The sequence below is a fragment of the Panthera pardus genome, unplaced genomic scaffold (assembly GCF_024362965.1).
Source record: "Panthera pardus isolate Hobbes unplaced genomic scaffold, ASM2436296v1 HiC_scaffold_4, whole genome shotgun sequence".
NCBI classification, from domain to species: Eukaryota; Metazoa; Chordata; class Mammalia; order Carnivora; family Felidae; genus Panthera; species Panthera pardus.
Genome location: NW_026526969.1, coordinates 5331611 through 5358582, shown reverse-complemented (window position 1 = coordinate 5358582; position 26972 = coordinate 5331611). Strand labels below are relative to the sequence as shown.

Sequence of the window (26972 nt, the reverse complement as noted above, 5' to 3'; positions counted from 1 at the left end):
GCTTTCGAGATTTGAGGAGGGGTGTGTGTAAGAGTGGGCTTGTGGCCAGAGCCCCACGCGTGTGCCAGCCTCCCACTTGACGGACACAGCGCGGGTCTGGGCTTGGCCGTGTTCTGGTGGCGGTAAACTGTTCCCTTCAGAGGAAAGCGTGAACTCCTGGGAGAAATTGAGATTTCACGTTGGGCCCTGTGGGTGCCTAGAAAGCCTGTTCTCATAACCCTTCCCCCTGTTGGAGACTTGCCCTTGGCCTGGCCCCAACCGAGCTACCGTTTTCCTTTCTTTGCAGACAGAGGAGAGCTGTTTGTGTGGGGCAAGAACATCCGAGGGTGCCTGGGCATCGGTCGCCTGGAAGACCAGTATTTCCCGTGGAGGGTAAGGCTGCACGGGCGGGCTCAGGCCACACCCACAGGGAGCCCCCCCCCCCCCCAGGGTGGCGGCGCGGGGACCCGCTCCCCGCCGCCCCGAGGCTTCAGGGGAGGCCGCGCCGTGGTGAGGAGCCCGAGCGGCGCCCGGCTCCAGCTCCTCGCTGCCCTCGGCTCCGTCCTGGGGCCCGTCGAGTGAGCGGCCCGCCCGGCAGAGGCTTCCGGTCCCGCGGTGCCCTGGGAGAAGCCTCGTGGGAGGCTGGCCGTGGGCACGTGGAGCGGGGAGACGACGCGCCAGTGCCTGGGAGAGAAGTGGGCACAGGCCGGGCCCCACGAGGGGGAGATTCGAGACGAAGAAGGTGCTGTGCGGGGGGCCGTCCCCAGAGGCCTGTGCAGAGGAAAGTTTGACAGCGAATTCGGAGGAAAGCGGGCTGTTTCATAGTCAGAGTGCCTTAACCACAGCCGGCAGAGTGAAAAAAATAAGTTTTTCTTAGGGGGAGGATGCAATTACACAAAAAAGGCTCGTTTCAAAATTAAAGGGGAGAAAGGTTCTCTCTTAAATTGTAGTTTATCTCAGTGTTGTTTACTAAGTTCTCCTGAAAACAGAAAAAGCTGTTGGTATTTTTGAGAACAGCACAAACGTACATGGTGCAAGAGGTATTATAAATATGAGACTCTCCCCCCCCCCCCCCCAATCTCTTATAACGGAGGCAGCCGCTGGCACTGGTTTCTTATGTTCCCTTCCGGAAACAGCAGGCTCTGCATAGAAAGCGTGTGTGTATGCACGTGTGTGTGTGTGCGTGCTCGGCTTAAAGTATTTTCTGTGAACGTTGGATTTTAATCATGTGTTGTGAGGGGCGCCCGGGTGGCTCAGTCAGACGAGCATCCGACTCTTGATTTCGGTTCAGGTCATGATCCCAGGGTCATGGGATCGAGCCCCATGTCGGGCGGGCTCCACAGTGGGTGTGGAACCTGCTTAAGATTCTCTCTCTGCCCCTCTTCTGCTCATGCTTTCTCTCTCTCAAAAACAAACATTTTTTAAAAATTAAAAAAAATAATAGGTTTTGAAATTGTGTAAAGCATTTTTTGAAACGACATGTAAAAATGCAAAAGGAATTTATAACTTAAATCAAATAATGAGGATTTGCCCATCCAGATCCCCCTGCAAAACGTTTGGAGGCACTTGAGCATTTTAGGGGCTCTTTCCCTTGGCTGCCCACCGTTCTGGCCCCCTGTGACCTCGGCAGGCCCTGACCCCTTTATAAAAACCATGTATGCAGTCTCTAAGAAGACAGGGCAGGATTGAGGCTTGATGTTGGTTGGGAACAAATGGTTGTGCACCAGAGCTGTCTGCAGGCTGCTCACTGCTCACGCGCCTGTTCCCCTGAGCCTGGGATTCCCGTGACGTGGGAGGAGTGGACAGCCAGTTGTGGCCAGCGGGTGGCAGGCCAGGTGATGCGAGCATCGATAAGGTAGAGGCCCCGCTTGCCTTCACTCCGAGGGGAAGCTGGGGACGCGGTAGAGCAGCCGGGTGTTGCATGTATGACCGGCGTGACTCCCCACCTGCCCTCCTGTCCTCCACATTGGAGTGACGGTCCGCCACGAGGTAAGACTGCAAATCTGATCGCCGTACCAGCGAAAAATGGCTGGGCTCTGGCATCCGTTGGGGAGCTGGAATCAGCAGGCTTCCGGGGCCCGGGGCCACCTGCTGTTCAGACCGGAGCCGCCTCTGCGGACTCCGTACTCAGCAAGTGGGGCACCCGCGTGGTTGGGGAGGGGACGCCCGGGCTGTCCCCCTGATGGCTGCCAGACCGTCGTCCTCCCCTGGCACGTGTTCCGAGCCCTGCGTGTTTGCAGGTTCGGGAGGGCCGGCGAAGGAGAGCACTGTGGAGGGTGGTGCTGGGGGCCCGGCCCCTCCCGTGCTCTGTGTCGGGCTGGGCTCTGGGGAGGGCCGTGGCAGGAACCGGGTTTGGGGTCAGCGGGGCTGGATTCCTTCAAGATCAGATCAGCCTCTTATTGGCAGTCGGACCTCACTCTAGTCTGTTCAGTTGCACTCGCTTCTTTTTTTTAAACGTTTACTTATTTTTGAGAGAGAGTGTGTGTGTGAGGAAAGGGCAGAGAGGAGAGACAGAGAATCCCAAGCAGGCTCTGTACAGTCAGCCAGGCACCCCAGCATTCACTGTCTTTTAAATTACAGGCGACTTTTATTTTAAAAACTGTGTTTTCTTACTAATCTTCGGTGGGGGGGGCGGGGACTGTTCTATCATTTTAAAAGTATTCCAAGAAGGTCGGGGCGTCTGGGTGGCTCCGTCGGTTAAGCGTCCGACTCTTGATTTCAGCTCAGGTCATGATCTCATGGTTCGTGAGATCGAGCCCTGCATCGGGCTCTGTGTTGACAGCACGGAGCCTGCTTGGGATTCTCTGTCTCCCTCTCTCTCTGCCCCTCCCCTGCTCGTGCTCTCTCTTTCAAAATAAATAAACATATTAAAAAGAAAATAAAAGCATTCCAAGAAGGGAGGAAAACCAGTAAAGCCTTATTTGTAGCTCCTACAATGGCACTGAGTCTGTTGCTGTTGGGCTCCCAGAGCCCGGCCTTCCCCGACAGTGCGAAGGCCCAGGGAGTGACCGCAGAGCCACCCGATTCAAAACCCTCTCCTTCCGGAAGCTTTCCGGGAGGTTTTCCTGCCGCCCACTGACACTCAGAGCTCAGGGAGGGTCAGTGACGTCTTCAGGGCCGCTCATCCAGGAAGCAGCAGGGCCCGGATTCAGACTCCGATGTGTCTGACTTGGAGACAGTGGTCTCTTCTCCGTGCCGCCCTCTGGGAGGGCCCGGGGCTGGAGCTGGAGGTCCCCAGCGGTGGGGAGAGGCGGGGACTCACCGTCCAGGTCTTTACGGGACCCTCCGACCTGTATGGCGGCACCGTGGGCGTGGGAACAGGCCACTGGGGCACGCGCCCCACCCATCCGGCAGTGTGGCCTTCCAGGCCAGCGTCGCTGCCTGCCTGAGGGGATAGCTCTCCGGCGTGCTGGGCACCTTGCTGTTCTCCCTCGGCCTCAGGACCCCCTGAAGCCCCCCCCAACCCCCACCAGCCTACAGCCGGGCTCACTGACTTCAGGGGTCAAGGGGGCTGCCCCGTCTCATGGCCACTCAGAAGCAGGGGCTGCGACCCGAACTTGGGGCTCTGTGTGCAGGCAGCACCGCCCCTCGCCCTGTGCCCCTCGGGTCAGGACCGGGTTGGGTTGGGGCGCACAGGCTGGCAGATGGGCCCTGGGCCCCAGGACGGTGTCTGGGGGAGCTGACCTCTTGGTGCCACAAACGACCTGGCAGACGCAGCCAAGTCGGGGAGCAGCCGGGAGCCCAGCTCCGTGTTCCCTCTGAGTCCCCTGCCTTTGTCCCGTGGATGTTTGTCTTACCACCTGTCGTCGTGAAGAGGAATGTTCCTGAAGGATTCTGCTCAAACCTTCAGGTCAGATGTAGGTTCAGTTTTTGGAACTGTTTCCCTTTGCAGTAATTCTGTCGTGAGCATAAAGTGATTTAGACTAGGAACTTCAACCTCGTTGAAGACACAGAGCACACGGCCGGGGGCAACCTCCCCTCGGACGCTGTTCAGAGACCATGAGAGACGGAGCCCCCACGTGCCAGGGGGAGCGGGAACCACAGGAACCCCGCTCCTCCCCAGATGGGGCTCAGAGGCCAGCCCTAGCCCCGACCAGCCTCCGAGCTGGTAGACCAGGGCCAGGTGGTTTGCTCTGCTCGGGGGCCCTAATGGCCAGAGCACCCGGGGCCGGGGACACATTAGTGCCGAGGGCGGCACCCTCCCCGGGAAAGGTCAACAAAATGCGCTCTAATGGCCCAGGAAGGTTGCTAGGAGTTCGTCTGGGCCCAGTCACCCCAGAGGCAACCTGTTTTCTTCTGCCTCTGTGGCCAGCCTGGCCCGCTTTCTGCACCTCTGTGCCTTTGCGATGAGCCGGGGGCGCTGCTCGGTGTGCTCAGTGATTTCTGTGATGGGTGTCGCCGAAGACGTTTGTTTGGGGAGGGAGGGGCAGGTAGCAGGACTCAGTCACTCGCATCCATTTGCCTGCCGGCCAGGAGCCCCTAATGGACTTGCCACCCCACACGGAAGGCAGCAGGCTCCGCTGCCTCTGGGCTTTTAGGCCAGGCCATCTGGGGGAGCCCTTTCCCCCTCTTATGCTCAGTAAACTCCACGGGCTGCTACGGACCCCCTTTCCAGCTGTCACGCTGCCTGGCGGAGCGCTTGCCATTGGGGGAGGGTGGCAGCATTTGGATCGGGTCGGAGGCAGCAGCATCCTGTCTGGAAGGCCATGGAACCAGTTAAAAATCCAGTTCCGAGGGAAGGTGGGAATAAAGGGGCAGATGCTGACAGGGTGGGACTGAGACATATTTAGGGGGCGCCTGGGGGGTTCGGTCGGTGAAGCATCCGACTCTTGATTTCGGCTCAGGTCGTGATCTCGCGGTTCGTGAGTTCGAGTCCCGCGTCAGGCTCTTTGCTGATAGTGTGGAGCCTGCTTGGGATCCTCTCTCTCCCTCTCTCTCTGCCCCTCCCCCACGTGCACATGCTCTCTCGCTCTCTCGCTCTCTCTCTCCCTCCCTCTCAAAATAAACGAACATTTGATAAACGTCCAAAAGGTATTTAATACCAGGGTGCCTGGCTGGCTCAGTAGGAAGAGCGTGCGACTCTTGAGTTTAGGGTTGTGAGTTCAAGCCCCACACTGGGCGTAGCGATTACTTAAAAATAAAATCAGGGGGGAAAAAAGGTATCTAATGCCTTTTCGTTCTTTTTCACTGAATGTCATTCTATGGGGGAGCCATGAGAGTGGCTCACCTCTTGAAAATAATGATAATAATATTGTCACAGGAGGAAGAAAAGCGCCCCTCTTCTGGAGAACGGGCTTGGCTGTGGGGCCAATCCTTGAGTTGTGGGCCCACCCGGAGCCGGTTGGGGTGGTCACTTCCAAGGCCTGTAGGACAATGAGAGTCATTTTATTTTATTTTTAAAATTCTTTTCTAAGTTTATTTATTTATCCTGAGAGAGACCAACACGGTACAAGCACGGGAGGGGCAGAGAGAGAGAGAGAGAGAGAGAGAGAGAGAGAGAGAATCCCAAGCAGGCTCCACGCTGTCAGCACAGAGCCCGACGCGGGGCTCGAGCTCACGAACCGCGAGATCATGACCTGAGCCGAAATCCTGAGTCGGGCGCTTACCCGACTGAGCCGCCCAGGCGCCCCCAGTGAGAGGTCTTTTGAAGGCGAGCAGGCCAGAGCCTCCACGGCAGCCTGATGTCACCTCGCCGGTTGGACTGCGTGCGGTGAAATGTCAGCGCAGGTGGGCAGTGCCGATGGGACTGCCGGCGAGGCCTCTGGCACCGTCTGAGACACGGGGGACACCCCTCGAGGGTGCCTGTCATCTGGGAAACGGCCGACCTGGGAATGAGGCTGGCGGCTAACTCGGGTGCAGACGCCGGCCCGGGAGCCTCCTTCCCAAAGTGGACCTGGCTGCAGGAGAAGGGGCTTCTTGAGCTGCCCCAGTGACCCGTGGTGGTGACCCCTGGGGATGGCCAGCAAGCACCTGGCGTGAGAGCAGGTGTTGACCTCTGGCAGGGTCATACTTGGGGGAGTAGGCATGTTCTAGCAGCCTCTCTGACGGTGGGCATGAAGAGTCCCGTCTGCCATCGGCCGGGTGGGACGTCGGGATGGCTCTTTCCACGGTGGTCGCATTTATTCGTCTTAACACGCCTGCCGGCTAGGTAGAAGCACCCCCATTTGCAGGGTGGGGAGCCGAGGCTCCGGGAGGGTAAGTCACCTACCAAGAGGCAGAGCCAGGGGTCAGGCCCAGGTTGGGCCTCCTCCAAGCCCGTCCGCCTCCCAGCCGGCCCTGTCCCCTCACCGTGTGCTGGGTCCTGTTTTGCAGGTGACGATGCCCGGGGAGCCCGTGGATGTGGCGTGTGGTGTGGATCACATGGTGACTCTGGCCAAGTCGTTCATCTGATGCTGCTTCCTGACCGGCTCGAGTCCGGACCCGGCCTCAGAGCCACTTGGACTGCTCAGCAGGGGGTCAGAGGGGATCGGGGCCCTTCGTGAAGGGTGACACGCTCTCCCGGTGCCCTTAGCAGGAGCGTACTGGAAGAAGTCCCACGATTCAGTCCCCCTGGCTGCGGGTGAGACCTGCCACGTTCACCAGGCCAAGCTCCAGTGAGACGAGTCCCAGGCCGCGCGGCCCTGGCAGGGCGAGGGTAATCCACACGTCTCCGCTCTTTCCGGGGAACACACGACGGCTCCCGGGGTCATCTCTGGCCGGAGAGGCGGGTCCGAGGAAAGCTTAGCTCCACAGCATGTTTGATCGTAAAGGGGGATCGGGGCCCCGGCAGGGCTTCTGTGACCTTCCGACCACGGCCGAGCTCACGGTTGGCGCGTGGACCCCAGCGCGAGCCCCGGCCTGACCGAGGGAGTCGGGCTGTGGCTTCGGCCAGTCACCCGACTCTGCTGCCCCGCGGCCGGCTCGCGCTGGGACACGAGCCGCAGTCCCTTGAGACTACCGGTGGGCCCCAGGCGGCACGCACGGCCCACGGCCGTCAGGAGCCTCCTAACCATTCTCCCCGCCTGGTGGGGAAAGCCGAGGAGCCCCCGCAGGAGGAAGAGCGAGGCCCGATTCTTGGGGCACTGAACAGGCCCCGCGGAAGCCTGGCGGGAGGGCCGGCCCCGGGGAAGAGGCTCAGAAGGAGTAACGTAACCTGTCCTCTTGCTTAAAACTTCTTTTAGAACTCTCTTTTGCAATAAAGCCTATTTTCTGCCTTTTTATTTTTGAGCACTGAAGAAGTCTTTTATTTTCACTTTACCTGATCAGTTAGAGATTAGCTTTCCAAAGCCGGGCTTTGGAGAAAGAGACAGCTAGAAGCCAGTGACAAATAACTTTAGGGGACAGTCCTGCCTGAAGGCAATTTTTCTGAACAGGGTGTCCTCCCACAGTTCAGTGGGGAGAAAATGATGAAATCTGAAATAATTGATAATCGTGCCACAACCCGGGGAGCTCAGTGGCTGCACCCCCTTCCTTTTGTCCATTCACTCAACAAATGCTTCCTGTCAGCCCCTATATGCCAGGCTCGTGTAGCACACTGGGTCACTTGGGGCCAAGGGCCCCGCGAGCAGGTGTCACGAAGCTGACTTCTAGGAGGCGGAACACCGTAAACAGGCAAAATGGAACATACGGTCAGACGGTTATGCGGGCTATGGAGAAAAAGCAGGGGAAGGGGGCTGGCGATGTGGGGCGCTTTGCGGTCTAAAGTGGAATGTTTGGGGTGCCTGGCTGGTTCGGAGCGGGAGATTCTCGATCTTTGGGTTGTAGGTTCGAGCTCCACATTGGGTGTAGAGATTACTTAAAAATAAAATCTTTATGGGGGCGCCTGGGTGGCTCCGTCGGTTAGGCGTCCAGCTTCGGCTCAGGTCATGATCTTGTGGCTCGTGAGTTCGAGACCCACATCAGGCTCTGTACTGAGAGCTCAGAGCCTGGAACCTGCTTCGGATTCTCTGTCTCCCTCTCTCTCTGCCCCTCCGCCACTCACGCTCTGTCTCTGTCTCTCTCAAAAATAAACGTTTAAAAAAAAATTTTTTTTTTTTTATTTTGGAAAGAGTCGGGGAGAGGGGCAGAGAGAGAGAGAAAGAATCCCGAGCAGGCTCCAAGCCCAGCATGGAGCCCGACCCTGGGATCGTGACCTGAGCCAAGATCAAGAGTCCGACGCTCAGCTGACCCAGGTGCTGCAAAAATAAAGTCTTAAAAAAAAAAAATAACGTGGAACGGTCACTTCTTTAAGCAGGAGTCCTTGCTGTGTGTGGCCAGAGGCTGCAGGAACCAGCCAGGTTGCATCCGGGGGAGCGGCCCTGGGACCCCTGTCGGGCTCATGCTTACCTCCTTTTCTCTGTGGAGAACCAGTTCTTAAGCTTTACAGCAAAGGTTTCCCATAAACTTGAGAGACAAATTGAAAATGCTTTGTCACCTTCCTTCCCAAAACTCATGGTGGGGCCGCGTACCGTGTCGCCCCAGCGGTGAAGGACAGAAATCTGTCCTCCCTGAACTACGTATCTTAAAGCACCCGCCGGTTTACAGAGGGGGAGTGTCCCAGAAGGCCACGGTCATGCCGGGGGTCCCCCTGGTGGCGTTCAGGGGCAGGAAGTGATGGTGCTGGGCAGGGTCCGTCAAGTGGTTTGAAGCCTCCCACCCCAGATTCGGATCCGGTAACTACCTCCATCTTGGACACTGCGACCACGGCACTTGTAAGGGACGCCCTCGGTGGGGCTTAGTCGGCCTGGCTGGTCGGACTGCGTCAGCCACACGCCAGGCCCTCTCCACAGTCGTCTTCTGTGCCAGGCTCTCCGCTTCCGTCCCCTCGTTCCTGACCCTCCCGGCACTGGGCAGTTGGGTCCCCGTGGAGGTCCTGGCTCTGATGTGTCATCTGAAGGCCTGAGAGGGCACTCAGCCTGCAGACCCCAGAGGGAAAAGCCTTCAGGGCAACAGAACTTTCTGGAGCTCAGGGTGGTAAGAGTGCTCCAGCTGCCCTGTGCCAAGGCCATCCATCTCCAGGGGCAGGGGTGAGGTGGGGTGGGCGTGGGGGTCGGTGGGTGGGGCCAAGCGAAGACCTAGGCCTTCAGCCCCGCCCTGCTCACACCTGCCTTCCACGGAAAATGCCAGAGATTCCAGGATCTCTTCTGTGCCCAGGCAGCCCCAATGCCCACCTACCAAGGCAGCAAGGAGCCAGACACCAGAGGCCCATGGGAGGGGCGCTGGGCAGGTGCCCTCCCTCTTGCCTCCAGGGTATCTTGTCCGAGCAACCCTTCCCGGGGGTGTGACGTCCACAGCAGGGCCCCAGGCTTGGGGAAGAAGCCCTGTCCTCCATGACCCCCCCGCCCCCCGCCCCCCGGCCCCACCTCTGCCAGAGGTCTGGGAAGGAATGGCGGGTGTAGTGGCCCGTCTCCAGGATGGCCCCCGAGCCCCCGACCTGCCGGCTCTCACACCCCTGAGCGGCCTCGGCCTGTGTCCAATCCGAGCTGGGCTGTATGATGACGGCATGGCGCTCGGCGGTGGTGTGTGAATTCTGAGGCCTGGGAAGAAAAAAACCATTCTGGCTTCTCCCTTGGCCCTCGAATCCCTTGCGCTGGGCGAGGCCAGGCACCCTACTGCGAGGAGACTCGAGCAACCCCGCGGGGGGGGGGGGGGGCCCACGCGGAGAGGAACAGGCTTCCTGCCAGCAGCCGGGCCCAACCTGCCGGCTGTGTGAACAAACCGCCTTGGAAGCAGATCCTCGGGTCCCTCGGCCAAGACTTCCGACGACTGCAGCCTCGCGAGGGGCTCTGGGCCAGAACTGCTCAGACTGCTCCCGGATTCCTAACCCACAGAAACCGCCAGGCGCAAACAGTCATTTTCCAAGCTGCTAAGTTTGGGGGCCACTCGTTACGCAGCACCAGGCAACCAATTCGGCGCCTCTCGCTCTGGGGCACGTTTCCTCTCTCGAGAAGACTCTGGGTGTTGGGCTGGAAGCCTTGTTCTCTCTCCTCCCAGCACCCCCGGCCTGTCCTCCACCCACCCCCGCTCCCGACCGTGGCAGAGAAGGGAAAGCAGACGTGGTCCCGGGTCAGCCCCGAATCACACAGCCGTCAGCCACCACCCATTTTTTTGTCCATTTTAATTAACACTTTACAAAGTACAAAATATACTGTCTTTTTTGGGGGGGAACATTAGGTACTTTTTTTCTCTCCGTCATACAGTACATGAATCTCGAGGGTTTTGTGTTTCTTCAAGAAAAAAGAGTAAGCGTGAGGGCCCCCGGGGCGTAGGGTCACCCGGTGCTCCCCCCTCGCGCAGGCCCCGGGACAGATCTAAGTGCCACTGCTGCTGCTGGTGACCCGGGGCATTGCCAGGTGAGGGCCGGACCCCCCGAGGCGAGGCCCTGGGCAGGGCAGAGGCCCCTCGGAGCCCCATCATGCACCCAACATCCACGCACCCCCATCTCAGGATAACGGAAATAATTTTGGCATAGAGCAAGAGAAGGACTTGGGATTTTGTTTGTTGTCAGCCCCCTGCCCTCTCCCCACCTCCACCCCGCCCAGTTTTGGAGCCAACCCTGCTCAGTTCTCCCTGGACCGTTTTCTGAATAGGTAAACTGAGGCAGAGGACAGGAAAACGCACTGGGCTTGACCTCGCTCTTGGGGCACGAATTTGGCCTGTTTTTCATCCACCACCAACCGCACTCCCCACCCTGGTCCCCGACTTCACTGGACGCTCTTTGCAGACGAGCCCCTGGTAGGCAAGGGGCACCGGCACCCTACCCGTCTCCCCGTGAATACTGTCTTCAGGGCTGGGCGCTCCTGAAGAGCTGGCCCGGCAGGTCTAGCCCCTTGGGGCTGGCTGCATGGGCTGCGTGGGCCGCCAGGGGTCTGTGGGGCACAGCAGAGCCCCTGCTGGGGACATCCCTGTCCCCCACACCCTATCAACTCTACAGGCAGCCCCCGGGTAAGAATGCCCTTGAGGCCTCAAAATACTGAAAGAGCCAGGCCCTTGGCTCGGATGTGGGCTTTGCACACACGCCGATGTGTAGGACACAGGGCGTGCACACCCCCACGTGTATGTACACACACACATGCGGCCGAACTCACGACACTGTCCTGACTCCCAGCCTTTCCCCACCTTGTTCCGAGAGCCTCAAACTCCCTCCCCACCACGGATGCCGCGGTCCAGGCCACAGGCTTCTTTCTCCCTCTGACCCGGGCCACTCCTGGCACCATCGGCCCCAAGGATGGCAGGCTGCCTCAGCCAACAGCTCCCACCTTGCCTTCGCCTTCTCAAGAGAGCAGGCTTCACGGGAGGTCGTGGATGTCAAAGCTGAAGGCCACGGCCCACCCTGTGGCTTTCTCCCCAGGGTCTAAGGAGTAAGAGACAGTTAAGCTTGCCCTTTTGCTACCTGTACTTTGAAAATGAAAGCAAGAAAAAGAGCTGGGATGGGCTCTGAGATACAGGAAAAGGGACTAGCTAGAGTAGGAGTCAACTGCCCTCAACCCGGGCCTCTCTCCCCAAGCCCACCCTCTGCTGGGTTGACCACCAAGCGGCCATCCTGGTTGGCTCCCCTCTGGCGGCCTCTTTGTAGGGAGGGCTACCGCCCCCTCCAGGCCCAGCACCTCCCTCAGCATAGCGTCTGGGAAACCCGAGAAGCCAAAGCTCTGGTCTTTGGGGTTGAGGGGGGAGACTCCGTTATCCTTGCCCCTCAAGCTCTGCTCACCAAGCCAGCCACACAACAGGTCCATTTCCCAGTGTCTGTGACAGCCGTGACTGGCTGCTCCTGGCGCACAGGGGGGCATGGACATACTGGGGGGTTTCTTCCTACCCCCTACTCAGTGTTCACTCAGAAGGTGGTACCAAACATTTCTAGGTCACAGAGCACAGGAGTGCTTGGCTATCATTTGAGAGGTCCTCAAGGTCCCTCTTAACCCTGGCTGGGAACCCAAGTTGTCCCCAAGTCCAGTCCAGAGGCCCACAAAGGCAGCCTAGGGTGGGAACAAGACTCCTCTAACAGCCTCATCTTTGACTATCAGGCAAATGGTGCCCTTGGCTTGGGATAGGGGCCTCACCCTACCCATCAACCCAGAACCTTCTCCGCCGTCCTCTATCATCTCACAGGGGACAAGCTTCGCCAGACCACGCATCTTCTTCTGGACACCACGCTGGTCACCAGGGCCACGCTGTCTGATGGGGGAGGCCATGGCGGGCAGCTCTGGGTCACCTGGCTCCTTTCCTTCCCACCAGGGGCCTGTGGCCTGGAGTGGGAGGCAGGGGGAGGATGCTGGTGTTCGGGCCGCTCTGGACCCCCCAAATCCTGGGGAGGGGAAGTCTGCACACTTCTCCAGCTTGGATGTGTGCCCTGGTCTCTGGAGCCCGCCACGGAGGAAGGGGTACAGAGGGAGGAAGGCGTTTCTTGGAAACCAGAGGAGCCCATGCTGAGGGTTGAGACACAGAGATTTTTGTAACCGGGAGTGAGGGAGAAGGGGGTGGTTGTGCCTTCCCGTCTCCCCGCCTCCTCTCTTTAGTGTGCAGGGACGGGGCAGGTGAGGGGTGAGGGTGGCCTTAAGCTGGTGCAAGCTTTTCTTACCGCGGAGTGGCACAGAGGCAAAGACATACACACCCGGAGCCCAGGAGGCAGGTTGGGGCCACCACTCACCCCTACCTCTCGGCAGCCTCACTCAGGAACCCCGTTTTCCTGCCCCTGCCATGTGCCCCACCGGCCAGAGCCAAGACACCCTCCGCCCCGATGGCACATCCCTCAGGCCACTCTGGTGGGTCTGGAGAGCCCCCCGCACCCAGCAAACGTGGGGCACTCTTCCCTCCCAAACTGCCATGGTGACCAAATCCCTGACTATGCTCGTCACGGGCACAGCAAGAGGGGAGCCCAGGGAACGGGAAGATCCAGACGGCAGCTCGGGGCCCAGGCCCAGATGGCCGCCAACACACCCAAGCGGCTGGAGAGCCCAGCCCTCGCCCCAGCCCCCCGCTGGACACAAGGTCAAGGGCCTCGGTCCTTTTGTTGACTAGACGGCGCCAGTGTCCAGGAAGAGGCCTGAGAAAAGAAGCCGAAGTTTCTCAGCTTGCCGGTGAAAAGGACCAGGTAAGCAGTCAGCCAGAGGGAAGGGGAGGGGAGGGGAGGGGAGGGGAGGGGAGGGGGGCCCAGGCTGGAAAGCAGGGCGGGACCACCTACCTGCCCAGGTCTTTGGGCAAAGAGCAACGGTCACAGGGCCTTTCTGCTCAAGAGCGAGAAATTCCAACACTCCTCCCTCCATACCACCGTCCCCCAGATAAAACAAGGGTGCCCGGGGGCCTTGACCATGGAAACGGGGGTGCAGGCAGGGGCCGAATCCAGCTTTCAAGGGAGACTGGGGGAGGGAGTCTTGGGGCTCCGCTCCCGGGCTGCTGGTTTTTTTTTCCCTCTCAAGTCAGGGCTTCTCGAATAATGTATTGCCTATATACTTGAATTAAAAATATACGGTGGCTCAAAACGTGCCCGCGTGCACGGCAGACGCGGCGGGAGGAGGCCCCCACGCCCACACACGTGCACACACAGCGGGGTCTGTGATCCACGTACTGTGCACACACGCGTGTGTGCTCACACAGTATATATTAACATATATATTGCTCAAGTATATACGCTATTTACAGTATATATCTATATCAACATAAAACACAGGTATTTATAAGTGTGTACAATAGATACGTCCTGGGGGGGGGGGTGGGCCTGGGGAGCACACGTTTCCGGGGTCACGGGGCCGACACATTTGCTCGGCGGGGTGGGGGTGGGGGGGAGCGTGGAGGAGTGACATCATCAGGGGACCCGACAGGGAAAGAGTCTGGAGAGGCGCGCCACGGAGAATCAAGGCCTTCCAGGGAGAGAAAGGGGACTTGGGGTCTCAGGTGCTTTCCTGCCCGCTCGGCCACCCCCCACCCCGTTTTGGAGCCAGCAAACAGATGGACACGTTTTGGTTGTTTTAAGAGTTTTGTGCAACATGAATGAACTTAAAAAAAAAAAAAAAAGTGGGTTCCTCATCAGGGCTTGGGCCCCGAGCATCTTTAAGGATCTGGTGGGCGTCCCGGGCTCAGAGGGTCCCCCGACGCTGGGAGAACAGGGCAGTGGGGCTCACACAAGCCCTTCACCAGAGAGACCCTCCTTTCTCCTCTGAGCCTCTCAGGGACAGCGCAAGGCAGCTGTCGCCTGAGAAGGAGCACCAGGGAGGGAGGGGCCGCCTTGGGGCTCACCCCCATTCGCCCTGCTCGGCCTGCCACCTGGCTGTCCCCTGCCCCGTGGCTCCAGAGAAAGGGCTGATACCTCTGTGACGCCTACAGACTCCCACGCTTGTCCCTGGAGCCACAGGGCGTCGGCCAAAGGACCCTGAGCCTCTGGGTCCCCCAACAGAACTCAGCAGGCGTCGCCCCCTGTCCCCTGAAACTGCCGCCGACCACAGCCTGGGCGCGAATACATTAAATAAGAAACTAAAACGTACGGTATAGTTTTCTCTATTAAGGCTCAGATAAGCTGCCCCCCAGGTCAAGTACTCATGAATGCCACAGGCCCCAGCTGAGGGGCGGGCAGGCAGGTGAGTTGGGGGCAGAGGCCTTCCACATCCCCCCAAAAGTGGGGCAGGGGAGGGGGCAGGATAACGGGGAGCCCTGTGCTGGTCTAGTCAACTGCTGGGGGGTGAGGGTGACCCAAGGAACCCCAGGTCCAAAATGCTGGGGATGCCCCCCGCTTCGGGGAAACCAAGGCTCCGCCTGCCCAAGGAGGGTCCAGGGAAAGCAGCGGGGACAGGAGCTCGTGCCCCAGGCTGGTGGGGCTCCTGGGAACCGCCCCCAGGAGTGAGTGCTTATGGCGGGGAGGGTGTGGACAGGGCCCCCTTGGCAGTCTTGCTGGGAGTCGGGGCGCGGGCCCTGTGGATGGCAGGTGAGATTCCGGGTGGCCTGGGTCCTCCCCAGATCAGGGCCCCACCCCTGCTTGTCGGAGCCTCCCAGCATGTGACCCGAGGGCCGCCCACTGGCCTCCACTCTGCGGGAACCAGCCCGGAGCTGACGGAACCGGAGACCAGCGGCCACAACATCCAGCCTCAGGTCCTCACGGGGGCCTCCCCGGTCTCCGTGAACTCGGCTCCGCTCGGCCGGCTCCCCAGGATGACGCGAGAATCAGAACCCCATTGTCTCGTAGGAGGGGGCCTGCTTCCTTCGGCATCTGCCCCCCCCCCCCCCCCCACCGCGGGCCAGGCCAGAGGGGAAGGCGGGTCGGCTCGCAAACTCCCTGGGCCTCAGACATCATTTTCTGGAGTAGGGGTGGTGGGGAGGAGGAGCGGCTGGGGGGAGGGGGGGCTTCTCTGGAGGGTCTGGGGGCTCCAGGAAGGCAGGAGGGCATGGGGAGGCCTTGGCTTGGGCCCCAGGCCTGGCAGGGTGAGCAATCAGGGGGTGTCTCCCTGAGGCCCTGTCTTGGGGGCCCCCGGGGCCGATTTTCCAGTCCGTGAGAAATACTGTGAGAAGAATCTTCGGGGGAGGGGCCTGGCCCAGGCCTGGGGGGGCAGACAGGGAGGAGTGGAAGAGGCCCTCCTAATGCTTCTCTGCTTGGCTGACTTTCAGGGCGCCGATGACGGCGTTGATGTTTTCTTCTGGTACCTGCAGGGGGCAGGAAGGGGGGGCAAGTAGCCATGAGCCCCGGACTGGCATCCCTCGCCCCCTCGCCCTCGACACTCACCAGCGCGTGGTCGAACTTGAAAGTACTGATGTAGTAGGCGGGGATGTCTGCGGCAGCCAGGGGCTCGGATATCTGGGCCACGATGCCACACTCATCTGGGGACAGAGGTGGGGACCACGCTCAGCCTCCTCGGCCAGCCTTCCACCCTGCTCTGCTGACAGCGCCTGCCACGCACCCGCAGTATCTAAGCGCTCCTGCCCCTCGCCCTGAAACCTTAGCGCAAGGCCCCTCCGTCCGGGAGCCTTCTCGGATGTCCCTGGCCAGCAACGAGCTCTCCTCCGTGGGGCTCCTCACGGCCCAGCTCTGTCCGGCTTCGGTCCTGTTTCCAGGCCTCCTTCCCCGCCACCTTTTGAGTTCTCCGAGATGGAGCTGTGGCTGACGGGAGGACATGGGTCCACGCCCTCTCTCCTGTCGACGTCTGACTCTCTTCTAGCCAGAGTGGTCCAGTCACTTCCTCTCTCTGAGCGTAACCTTCCCCGTTGGGAGTCCCCACCGGGTAATGAGTGACCTCTGCCTGTCCTAAGGGCGGTGCCAGGCATTTGTTTGGGGCCCGAACGGGACTTCTGCAAAGTCCCTCGCCTCCAGCATCCTGTCTGTTTTGAAGGCACCATTCAAGGCTGCCTCCTACAGGAAGACCTCCAGGGTGCGAGGACCACTCTGAGTCACCAACACAACCCACTCAAAGTTTTCAGGTGGTTTCTCCCAAAGCCACTGTTCAGATTTTGACAATGGTGCATTTTTCCCAACACTGTCCCCGACTGGGTGGGAGAGGCCAGATCGGGTCACCAGTTCCCCCCGTGACTCTGAGGCTGAAGCCTGGGAAACAGCCCCGGCTGCACCACTGCAACACCCCATCCAGCCTCCATTATCCCCATCCCCATCCCCATTATCACCCCATTCAGCCTCCCCTCTGCCCCCTCACTCCCTGGCCCCGGCTCCTGATCTTGTCAGCCCAGCCCTGGACCCGTGTGGCGACCCGCTAGGCTTCTCAAACTCCTGCTTTTCGCTTGGCCTGCCGGGGGGCTCCTGGCTGGACCCAAAGGCCCTTTCGGTGGCCGTACAGGCCTGGGGCCTGCACATCTGGTGACCCTCTGCCACCAAGCGGTGGAGACTGGTTGTATCCAAGACCCTTTAGCTCCAGACGCAACGATCCCGATAGAGACGGAGGCGGGAGATTAGAGTCTAGAACGACGCCTTTCCAACTGTGGGCTGGGACCCATCCGTGACACCCACCTAGGAGGCCGGTGGCCAGCATTTTACAAAATGATGCGACGGCAAAGGAAAAGACCAAATGGCGCAGCGCAGAGCTTGAGCGAGTACGGTTTTGTGCAAATGCAATCTGGGCTGTGTGCGTGTGCACGCGTGGGGTTAGGATTAGAAAACGTGTTTACTCCAAACCACGCTCGAAAACATATGGGATCTGCCGGTCTAGAATCCTTTGGATTCTCGGGAAGCTATTTTTCTTGCGGGGCTATTTATAGCTGGAAGCATGGCTTCGAACCCCGCGGTGTCCCGGGAAGGCAGGCAGACCCAGCTTCCGCGGCCGATTCTTACACACACCCTTTCCCCTGGCTGCCCGCCCGCGGGGCCGCGCAGACGAAAACAGCCTCACGGCGACGTGCAGACGTCTGCCGATGGAGAGATGTTTTGGGTTTCACCCACCCATCCCCTCTGTATCTCTTCTTTATTTGGACTTTCTGTTTTTGTATTCTACGCGGTCTATTTCGATCAACTCGGAACCAGAGCTGGGGGCTGAAAGGCGAGCCGACACGCGTGTCCTCCTGCTTCTGGCCTGAGTCTCCTGGTGACCCCCCGGCGGCCCCCGCTTTGCCCGCCCGAGCTCTGCCGGACGCCTCCACCTTCAGGAAGAAATAGTGACAGGCCCTCCGGTCTGGCCTTGGCCGCGCTGCCTGTGGTGACCTGAGCAGCTCACCCTCTCTACCTCTGGACTCTGCACCCTGGGCACGGCCGCCGGGAGCCACCTGGGTGTCACGTCATACCTCCCTCTGCTGCTACTGCCCTCTCCTCCCCGCGGCCGGGTGAATATCCACCAGTCACCTTCACCGGGAAGCCCTCCCTTCCTGACCCTTCTCCAATCACCCGGCCCTTCCATGTGACGGTGACAGCACATGCAGCCTGCTTCGCCACTCGGACGCAGCATCTACGGTCATCCTTATCTTACGTAGTAGGAAACCGAGGCTCAGAGGTTAAGCAGCCTGCCTGCGGTCTCGCCGCTTTCTTCCAGCCCAGGGCTCATCTCCACATCCCCATGACCCTGCACAAGTAGGCGGGAGAAAGGCTGGGGTCTGTGGAGAAGGAGGTCCTGAGAGGCAGGCTGTGGGTCCCAGGGTCGGACCAGGAACCATCAGTGTACATTTCCCAGCACTCCAGAGAACAGCCTACTGTCCTGGCCCCAGCATGGCTCTGGCTTTGGCCTTGATGTGAGCAGAGCTGGGGTGGGAGGTGGGGGTTGGGGGGCCTGTCCCGTCCTGCTAGTTACTGTCCACCTGCAGGCTCACCCAGAGGCGGGTGAGGCAGGAGGCAGGACATGGCTCCCTCACTGACCCTTCGCCCTCAGGTCAAAATGCCCTGCCACCTCCATCTCCTGTCCCGGGAACTGAGCGCCCAGGGCTGACACGATGGCCCCTGGAGCAGTCTGAGCTTTATCTGGAACATTCTTCACTCCATCTGTGGGAAATCAGTGCTCAGGGCTGGCCGAGGATGTTCCCAGAAACGAATGCCCTGTAACTTACTGACAGCCTCTCCCGGGTTCGAGCTCTGGCATCTAGCGAGTCCAGCCTAAAGAAATCCTTTCTGATGGCTGCATCCCTGGTAACGGGGCCAGGAGCCCCCACCCAGTACCGGGTGGATCGGTGCCACGTGGCCCTGCTACCTACCGAGGGCCCTGAGCCCTGTGGCCCCTTGTAAAACGCTCAAGGAAAACACTATCTGCCCAAAGACACTGTTTGGGCCGTTGTGGAAACTGAGTCTAGACGGAGTCGTGGGGAATCACTGGGGATTTCTTCCCATGGGATCAGTTTGTCGTGGTTACGGAGGAGAGAACAGGAAGGGTGAGATATTCAGAGGTGAGGGGGGTGGGTGTCCGGAGTCTTACTGGGAGACTGTTCGGCAACTGTATTGATCTACACGAGGGAAACTCATCGAAACAACAGCAGCCCCCGCCTGTGAGCAGATGGGGCTAACGAGTGGCTTAAAAACAAGGGCGCTTGGGTGGAAGGAGCTCCTCCCGTCCTCTGCAGGCCCGTGCCTCCTGTCGCTCGCCGGTCAAGGGCCCGTGGCGGTGGGGACCTCGGCTCGGCAAGCCTCAGCCTCCCCATCTGCACCGCAGGGTGAGGGACCCCAGACGGAGGTCGGCGATGCTAGGCCTCCCCCCGCCCCCCCCCACCGGTGTGGAGCCCCACGGGACTCACCAAATCCCAGGGGCTGTCCTCCGATCCGCACCATCTTCCAGAGCTCTCCGGACGCACTCGTGAACAACAAATTACTAGGGAACCTTAACAAAGAGAGAAAACCCCAGAGGCTGACGTTGGTCGTGGTCCCTTGGCCGGCCCTCGGGGCACTGATGCGGGGCCACAGCGAGGGGGCTCGGGAGCTCCAGGGTGTCAAGGACCCCCTCTCCGTGCCCTCCTCATCGGGGCAGAAGGGGAGGGCGAGGCTGGGAGCGGGCTTTGGAACAAATGCCCCCCTTAGCCAATCTGCACGAGGGATGCCATCCCCAGCCCCGGCCCCAGAGACGGGGAGCGCCCGGACGGCCCCAGGCCTTCGTCTCTCTGAGCTGCTGTCATCTGAAAGATGGGCCCAGCTCACCCACGAGGCAGGGCTGTGCTGAGCACCCACTAGGTACGAAGGGCACCCACCACGGAGCCAGCCCACCCTGGGCCCGACTCACCTCTGCTGGGTCTGCACGTCCATCACCAGGGAGATGTAGCCCTCAATGAGGGAGAAGGAGAAGAAGCGGATGTGGCCGCAGTCCTCACCGGCGGCCATGGGGTCCTTCACTCTGGGGGGCCGGGGAGGGGGCGCTGGTGAGGGGGGGGCAGCGGGCCCCCGCTGCACCAGGACCCCCACCCGGCCCGCCTGCCTGCCCACAGGCCTCGGCACACAGTGCTGGGAAGCCCGGGAAAGCCCCAGGACTTGGCCCTGACCCCGCCCTGCTGGGTGACCCTGAACCTGTGCCCCTGCCCCCCGCAGTCTCGTCATCGGTGAGATACAGATGAGCCCACGGCGTTCACCGAGGCGTGCACCACATTTCGCAGTGCCGGAGACCCAGCAGGCCCCGAGTGCAGACTACACGTGTCCCTTCCTTAGCAGCGTCCTCTGTCCCTGCACCGATCCCAGTCTCAGGGCACAGGCTGTGGTCACTGCCAGCTCACTGGCCCCTGGTCCCACCCCACTCAGCGTTGGCCTAAACTTAAAATCCGCTCTGAGGAAAAATGCAAAGCCTATTGTCTGCTGAACGAAAAATCCCAAGATCCTGGCTCCTCGACTGACTGGGCTCTTGCCCTTGGACCTCAGGGGACGACAGTGGGGTGTTCATTACATGCACATGTGCACTTGGGGCTTCCCCCAGTTTCGGGGTTCTCCAGGAAGAATGTCTCCCCTCTTGGAGCGGGCCTTTTGGGTAGAGCCGTGATGCACCCCCTCCACCTCCGCCACCAGACCAGCTTTCAGGGCAGGTCTGTGTCTCCCTCCTCGGACTGGGGCTCCCAGGCAGAGTCATGTCCATCCCCCTGATACCCCTGTAGCCTCTCATGTCCAAGGGGGCCGTACCCGTTGGAGTAGAACATGACGTCCATGAGGAGTGTGGCGACCGCAGGCAGCGTGTCAGGGTCCAGGCTGGTGACACAGAACCTGTTGCTTGGGCTGGACAGAGGGTGGATGACAGGCCTCTGGACTGGGAGAGCAAAGACATCAGGTGCTCAGGGAAGAGCAGCATCGGGCAGGAGGGCCCAGGAAGGTGGAGGAGACCTGGCCCTTGTCCCTTCTGTAGCCTCCAATATCACCCACAGCTCTCCTGATTCTCTGGGCTCACCTCCAGACCCCCGGGCCTTTGCACATGCCCTGCTGTCTGCCTGGAATGCCCTTTCCAACCTCCACCACTTGGCTGAGCTCCTACTTGTGCCCCAAGCTTCAGTTCGAGAGTCACTGCCTCTGGGAGGTCTGCCCTGATACCCTGGGTGGGTGAGGAGTGGCCTCTGGCCATCGCCGGCTGTGTCCGTGTCTCCCCTCCTTGCTAACCCTTGACAGCAATGTCTGACCAGGATTGTTACGCTGTGTTACGTCTGGTGCTTAATGTACGCTCCGCTCTGGGGCCGCTCTGGGGTGGGACCTGGTAACTTCTCGGGGTCTCCCCTGTAGGGCACCCCCCCGCCCCAACTCACCCATCTTGGGTTTCACGAAGCCATTGGTGATGCCGAGGTTCTCGGCTGCTACCGTCTCGCCATTGACGACCCGCAGGATGGTGAACTCTGATGACAAGGTGTGCGTGACGAAGGGCAGGTCCCGTTCACGCACCTGGGGGCGGGGACTCAAGGATGTGAGTGTCCCGTAGCCCCTGACCCTCCTGCAACCCTCGGCGGGGGGGGGGGGGGGGGCGGATGGGAGCCTGGAACCGGGTGCGTGCGCCTCCCCAGGGGCAGCTGGGAGGATGCAGGGCAGAGGACACCGCACAGAGGGCCGGGAGGTGCAGGTCTGTGCCCCTTACTTCCTGGCCCCCGGGTCAAAGCAAGCATGGCTTGCGAAAGGCAGGCGGTGTGTGGGGCCGGGCAGGGCCCCGAAGCCCCACCTGGGTGGTGCTGACCCCTGACCGATGACCCCCAGGCACCCCTGACGTCTCTGTGAGCGGATCACAGGATGGGGCCGGGGACCACTGTGGACCACCCCACCCACGGCCCCGGCGGGCGGGGCCCCGGCTCACCAGGATGAAGTCTGTCTGGTACGTAGACAGCATGAACACGGAGATGTTCTGGTCGGCCAGCGGGGCGATGACTGACTTGGCAATCTTGGTCACGCCGATGGGCTGGGAGCCGGAGAAGCCACCCCCGCCCGACACCACGTTCAGGGCCAGCCAGGTGGCGCCTGCCACGCTCAGGTGCTCCGAGGAGGGCAGCTCTGGGGGAGGGAGGGGAGGACACGGAAGGCAGGCCTGTGACTGCTGGGTCCCAGGTCCTGCGGTGGGGGGGGGGGGGGGGGGGCAGGGCAGGGCAGGGCTGCAGGGACGGGGGGTGGCTGTGTGACCCCGGCCAGCCCCGCCCTCTGGGCCTCGGTGCCCTCGTCTGTCAAAGGAGGATGGGATCCGGGGTCCCGGGCCGGGAGCACCGAGCAGACATGCGCCAGGCAGCTCAGCAGGGCAGGAACCTCGGTGACAAGTGCCTTATGGGGCTGGGCCTCCATGTCCTCCGCCATGGTATTCATACCAACGATGGTGTCCAGCAGTCAGTAGTGACTTTGTTATTTCCAGTTCTCGCTCCAGAGTCGGGCTGCCATCACCACCCTCATACTGGTGGAATGGGCCCTGTGGTTTTCATACTGGGTTCCTGGGACCCTCCTAGGGGGCCAGAGGTAGAGAGGGGGCCAGCGCCAGGGCGGGGGGTGGGGGGCCCCCAGGATTTCTCTCCCTGCTTCTATCAGACTTGCGTCTTGGAAGAACACAGAGCTCCAGGAGGGTTCCTAAGGATGCCACCCGAGTCCCTCCAGACAGCCCAGGGCTCCTGGGGGTGAGCACCGGGAGGGTCAGAGTGGTGGTAATCACCGACCAGCTCACAAACCCCCGGAATCCAAATGTTCACCTGTCCTAGCCGGTCCCGCAGAAGAGCAGTCCGAGACTCAGGACTGGAGCCTGGCCCACAGGACGCGGGTACACGCAGGTGCACGTGTCTCCAACGCACGGCTACAGAGTGCGACGCGGGCTGCACACGGGGCTCTCTGCACATCACAGGCGTCTGCTCAGACACACCCTGTACCAGGACTGTCATTGCCACTGTAGGCGTGGCGCACCAGAGCGCCGAGGGGGCTGGCGACCGCCCGAGATCCCTTAGCGAGTGAGAGCCAGGATTCAAACCCAGGTCCGACTAGGAAACAAACCTCCCGCTCCGTTCTGGGCACTGACCCGGAAGAAGGGCCAGGTCCTCAGTCAGGGCGGGAGACCGGAAGAGGGGCTCAGCCACCGGGGAATCAGGGGGGCTGTCTGGACGACAGTGATGAGGACAGTGCTACCCTAGGAAGCTGGCCTCGGGCAAGACGGCTTCCAAGGAGGGGAAACCGAGTGAGGCCCCACCTGGACTCCCACCTGCCCAGCTCCGGTTGCCATGGTAACCACAGGCTAGTGAGCCCATTGGTCCTGCTGCTGAGAAAGGACCGTGCTGGCCAGGCTGGCTGGAGAGGGAGGCGGCTTCCCACAAAAGGGGAAAGTCTGGGAGGAAGAGCAGGAGGAAAGGCTTTTTAAATGGTTTTATCTTGGGGGAGGGGCAGGGGCGGAGAGAGAGAGAGGGAGACAGGATCTGAAGCAAGCTCTGTGCTGACAGCAGAGAGCCCGACGCGGGGCTCAAACTCACGAGCTTTGAGATCATGACCTGAGCTGAAATCACGAGTCGGGAGACACTTTTAGTCTGTTACGTGGGGGGTCAGAAGAGGGAGAGCCCCAGGACAGACCTCCAGAGGAACCATGCTCCCCAGAACCAGGAGCTCAGTTCTGAAATTCTAAGGGGCAGCACTGAGAGCCCCCCGGGGCTGGGGCGTCCCGATAGTCCACCCCGTGAGTCGCGGGGCCCCGACGGTGGCCAGCCATCTCAGGCACCATTGTAATATATTTGGCGACGAAAAATCTTAAGTGTCCCTTTTCATTAGGGCAGAACCCCTGAAGCCTTCTCCGGAAAATTCCGGAAGGCTCACTCATGTTGCCGCATGCTAACACGAGGCCGCGTCAGCTTTGGCAAAGCCACCCTCTGCCTGCCCATTCCAAGCTGCTCACAACCCGAAAGCACCCAGCGGCTTCCCACATCCTTCGAAGAAAAGCCAAAGTCCTCTCCTCACTGAGCGCTGTCCGGGGGAGCTCTGTGCAAGGACGGAGGGGGGCTACACCTGCGCTGCCCCCAGACGGTCGCCATTCCCACCAGAGGAGATACGGCTGGTGCAAGCGAAGAAAACAGACTGTGAGTTTTATTTAATTTTGGTGCATTTCAATTCTGATGGCTGCACACGGTGAGTGGTTACCGTCCCGGGCAGGGGGTGCGAGTCCCCGGGGTGTCACCCTCACCAGGGCGCTGGCCCCGGTCGGCTTCATTCTCCGCCAGGCTCAGCGCCCAGCCCGCGGAGGTGTGAGACGAGTGGGGCGGTGGCAGCTCTACTCTGTCCGGGCCGCACAGTTCCCACCCCCCGACCTCCCCTGTTTCCCGCCCCCCATCCCCCAACTTCCGCTCCGTCACCCTGCCAGACCCGAGGTGGGGGGTGGCCTCCGACATCATCCCTTGCTTGTATCCACCTTCCCAGGATCGGGCAAAGGCCCCGGGGCAGCCGATGCCACTCCCACAGAGACGATTCCCAGAGCCGGCCAACTTCTCTGAATTTACAATCCACCAGCGGGGACCGATGCCCATCTGCTTGTGGACGCACCAGACGCGTAAGAGCCAGGATTCAAACCCAGGTCCGACTAGGAAACAGACCTCATGCTCTGCTCTGGGCACGGACCAGGAAGAAGGACCAGGTCCCCAATAAGGGAGGGGGCTCCGAAGAGGGGCCCAGACATCGGCGAATCAGGGATGCTGTCTGAACGCTGTTCATCTACTTATGGACGCACAATAGGCTGAAAAGTCGGCCCCCGCTCCCATTTCACAGGGCCAGAAACTGAGGCCCAGAGAGGGAAGCTGACGGACCCCAAGATCACTGGGTAGTAAATGGCAGGGCAATCTCATTCTGGCACCGTGGAATGCCTTCCAGACCCACCTTGGCCACCAGCCCACCCTGGAGTATCAGGGAAGCCCCCCCCCACCCCCCACCCCCCCCCCACCAAGGCTTAGCTCCAGGACTGTAAAGTGGAGGCATTGGGCCAGCAGGGGCTCCAATTGGGACACCATGAGTCCCACACCCAGGCGTCACCTTCATGTGGTCTCCGTGGACCCCGCGAGGCCTTCACCGCGCAGGTGGGAGCTCCTCTGCCCCGCGGACCCGAGTTCCGCATTCCAGCGGGGCACGGTGGGGGGGGTCTCCCGAGAGCAGGTGGGAAGAGGGCAGAGGACACAGGCTTCGGGCTCTCGGACAGTGACAAACCCCAAACCCTGGCTCCACCCTGCCCAGGGGAGGTTGCCAGGGAGCTGCTGCAGATACAGTGGGGAAGGCATGTCGTCGGTGAACCGCTGGGCGTGTGCATGGCTAAGGGGTGCTGGTGCGGCCAAGGCTCTGCTCTGGGGAGTCTTTCTCGGCAGGTTTGGAGGAGTCCCGGGGAGAGAAGCCCAGGCCTGAGGCTGCAAACGGGGGCGTGGGGGTGGGGGTGGGAGCACAGGATTTCAGGCCAATCCAACCGTTGGCCAGTCTGGGTCTGCCCGCCCTGCTCCCAGCCTCAGGGCCCCCACTCCTGGCTCTCGGCCCCGGACAGAACCCACTGACGGTGGTCAGTTTCAGACCGGTGGTCACCATACTTCCAAAAGGGCGAGCTTTGCCAGGGGAGCAGAAGCATCTGGAAACCACAGTTGTTTGCTGCTTCCTGCCCCCGGGACCTCAGAGCACTGCCCTGGCATTCTAGGGGAGAGGGAAGGCAGGCCTGTCCGGGCCCCAGCCTCACCCTGGGGCCAAGCTTCAGGGTGCCCGAGCTGCCATTCTGGGGCCGTGGGGATGAGCTTCCAGGAGGCTGACCAGGAGGCAGGAAGCTTGCCCTTCCCTAGAGGAACAGTGGACCCATTCCAAGACCGAAATGGATTATTTCTGTCACTGCACATAGTACCAGACCCTAAAAATAGCCACTCAGAGCTGAACACGCTCTGTGGTGGAGGAGGTTAACTGGTCTTGTCACCCCCAGCCACAAAGTGGGGTGGCTCTGTCGCTGGGTAGAGCACCCCCTGCGCTGTTCACCATACCCCCACGTCCCCAGGACTCCCCTGTTCCGGCTGTAGGACCCGCGGTCCCCCGTGCTACACAGCTGCTACCTCCCCACACAGCCTGTGTGCCTCAGGCTTCTCCTACCCTGCCTGCAGCAGGGTCAAGAGTCCTGGGGTCAGACGGGAGGGTTTAATCCTGCCGATACGACTCTGGGCACAAAGTCAACGCCCCCTCGGTTTCTTAAGTTTTCAAACACAGAATGATGAAATCAGGATCAGGTCCAGAAGATGCTTCGAGGATTAAATGAGATAATCCCCATCAAGCGCTTAGCTAAGCGTCTGGCATCCGAGCCCTCACCACATGCCAGAGACTTTGTTAGTACATTGCTGGTGGTAGTTTCGATGGTTTCTGGACGGCAGTTGGGCAAAACATAACGAGAGTGTTCTCACTGTGCGGCTTCCCTGGGAAGGAGCAGTTGACACGCGGGGCGACGACAGACTCACGGGTGAGGCTTCAACCCAAAGGGATTTCAAATGAAGACCCAGGCGGACGGACCACGGCTCATCGGCCACAGAACGCTGCACGTCCAGTTAAAAAGCACATTTTCCAGCTACACAACGTATCTTTGGGTAGCTGTCTAAATGAGAACTGATGTTAGAGACAGAAGGAGTGTCTCATTCTGCGGGCGCGATGAACAGGACGGGGCTCTTATTATCAAATGACAGGTGCTCAGGTGGTTAGGGGTGAGCTGTCCTTCGGATGGTTCAGCAAACGATAAATGCGTGCGCGTGTGTTTACCGGAAGGAGGGAGAGGGCAATGGTCTTCAAAGGTTAACAGGTGGGGAGTCCCCCTTCCAGGGGGAGGGTACGGGGGCGGTTACCGTAGTGGGCTCTCAGCTGCGGTGCGGGTCTGAAAACTGCCAAAACGTAAAGAGAAGGGAGGCATGCCTTGGAAGGCTACTTGGTATCGGGGAATGAGCAGGAGACTATACTGGGTGGAATAAACAGGAAGCATAGCCACTGCGGGCCAGCACGGGGGTGTAGACCGTGGAGCTCTCCCAGGAAGAGATCTGCCACAAGGCGGCCCTGGAGGGAGGTCGGAGGGTGGGTGGGAACTGGGGTGTCACGGGAATGGCCAGGACCCTGCAGGGGGCAGGCACTCAAAGGCCCACCCCTCCCCCTCCCTCATTGCTCTCCCTGCCTCTCTCCCCATCCTGGCAAACGCAATCTCAGCTCCGGGGTGTTACTTCACGCGAGGCAGGGGCGGAGGGGGAGTGAGTAG

General features: G+C 60.7%; 2 protein-coding genes and 1 long non-coding RNA gene across 4 annotated transcripts in view; 1 reads left to right on the top strand and 2 right to left on the bottom strand.

Moving 5' to 3' along the window:
• The window catches only part of RCC1L (RCC1 like), a 34382-nt gene extending 27821 nt beyond the window's left edge, over positions 1-6561 (top strand). The window contains exons 10-11 of one of the 2 annotated variants that reach the window (XM_019421722.2): positions 287-372; positions 6292-6490. In XM_019421722.2, the coding sequence (XP_019277267.2) occupies positions 287-372; positions 6292-6369 (164 nt within the window). In that variant the 3' untranslated portion in view covers positions 6370-6490. Of the gene's footprint in view, positions 1-286; positions 373-6291 lie in introns of both variants that reach the window. The other variant, XM_019421721.2, reaches the window with a different exon arrangement.
• LOC128774723 (uncharacterized) lies at positions 6081-6376 on the bottom strand. Its single transcript, XR_008419144.1, has 2 exons — positions 6268-6376; positions 6081-6183 (listed from the first exon to the last, which is right to left on the bottom strand). It is a non-coding gene; the product is annotated as an uncharacterized LOC128774723 (long non-coding RNA).
• A 3475-nt stretch (positions 6562-10036) lies between the features above and the next one.
• CASTOR2 (cytosolic arginine sensor for mTORC1 subunit 2) overlaps positions 10037-26972 on the bottom strand; it is a 57121-nt gene continuing 40185 nt past the window's right edge. Inside the window, exons 3-9 of the mRNA XM_019421725.2 lie at positions 21579-21772; positions 21043-21175; positions 20432-20555; positions 19551-19661; positions 19072-19154; positions 15641-15735; positions 10037-15561 (exon numbers count right to left, since the gene is read on the bottom strand). Of these exons, the coding sequence (XP_019277270.1) occupies positions 15496-15561; positions 15641-15735; positions 19072-19154; positions 19551-19661; positions 20432-20555; positions 21043-21175; positions 21579-21772 (806 nt within the window). The 3' untranslated portion in view covers positions 10037-15495. The remainder of the gene's footprint in view (positions 15562-15640; positions 15736-19071; positions 19155-19550; positions 19662-20431; positions 20556-21042; positions 21176-21578; positions 21773-26972) is intronic.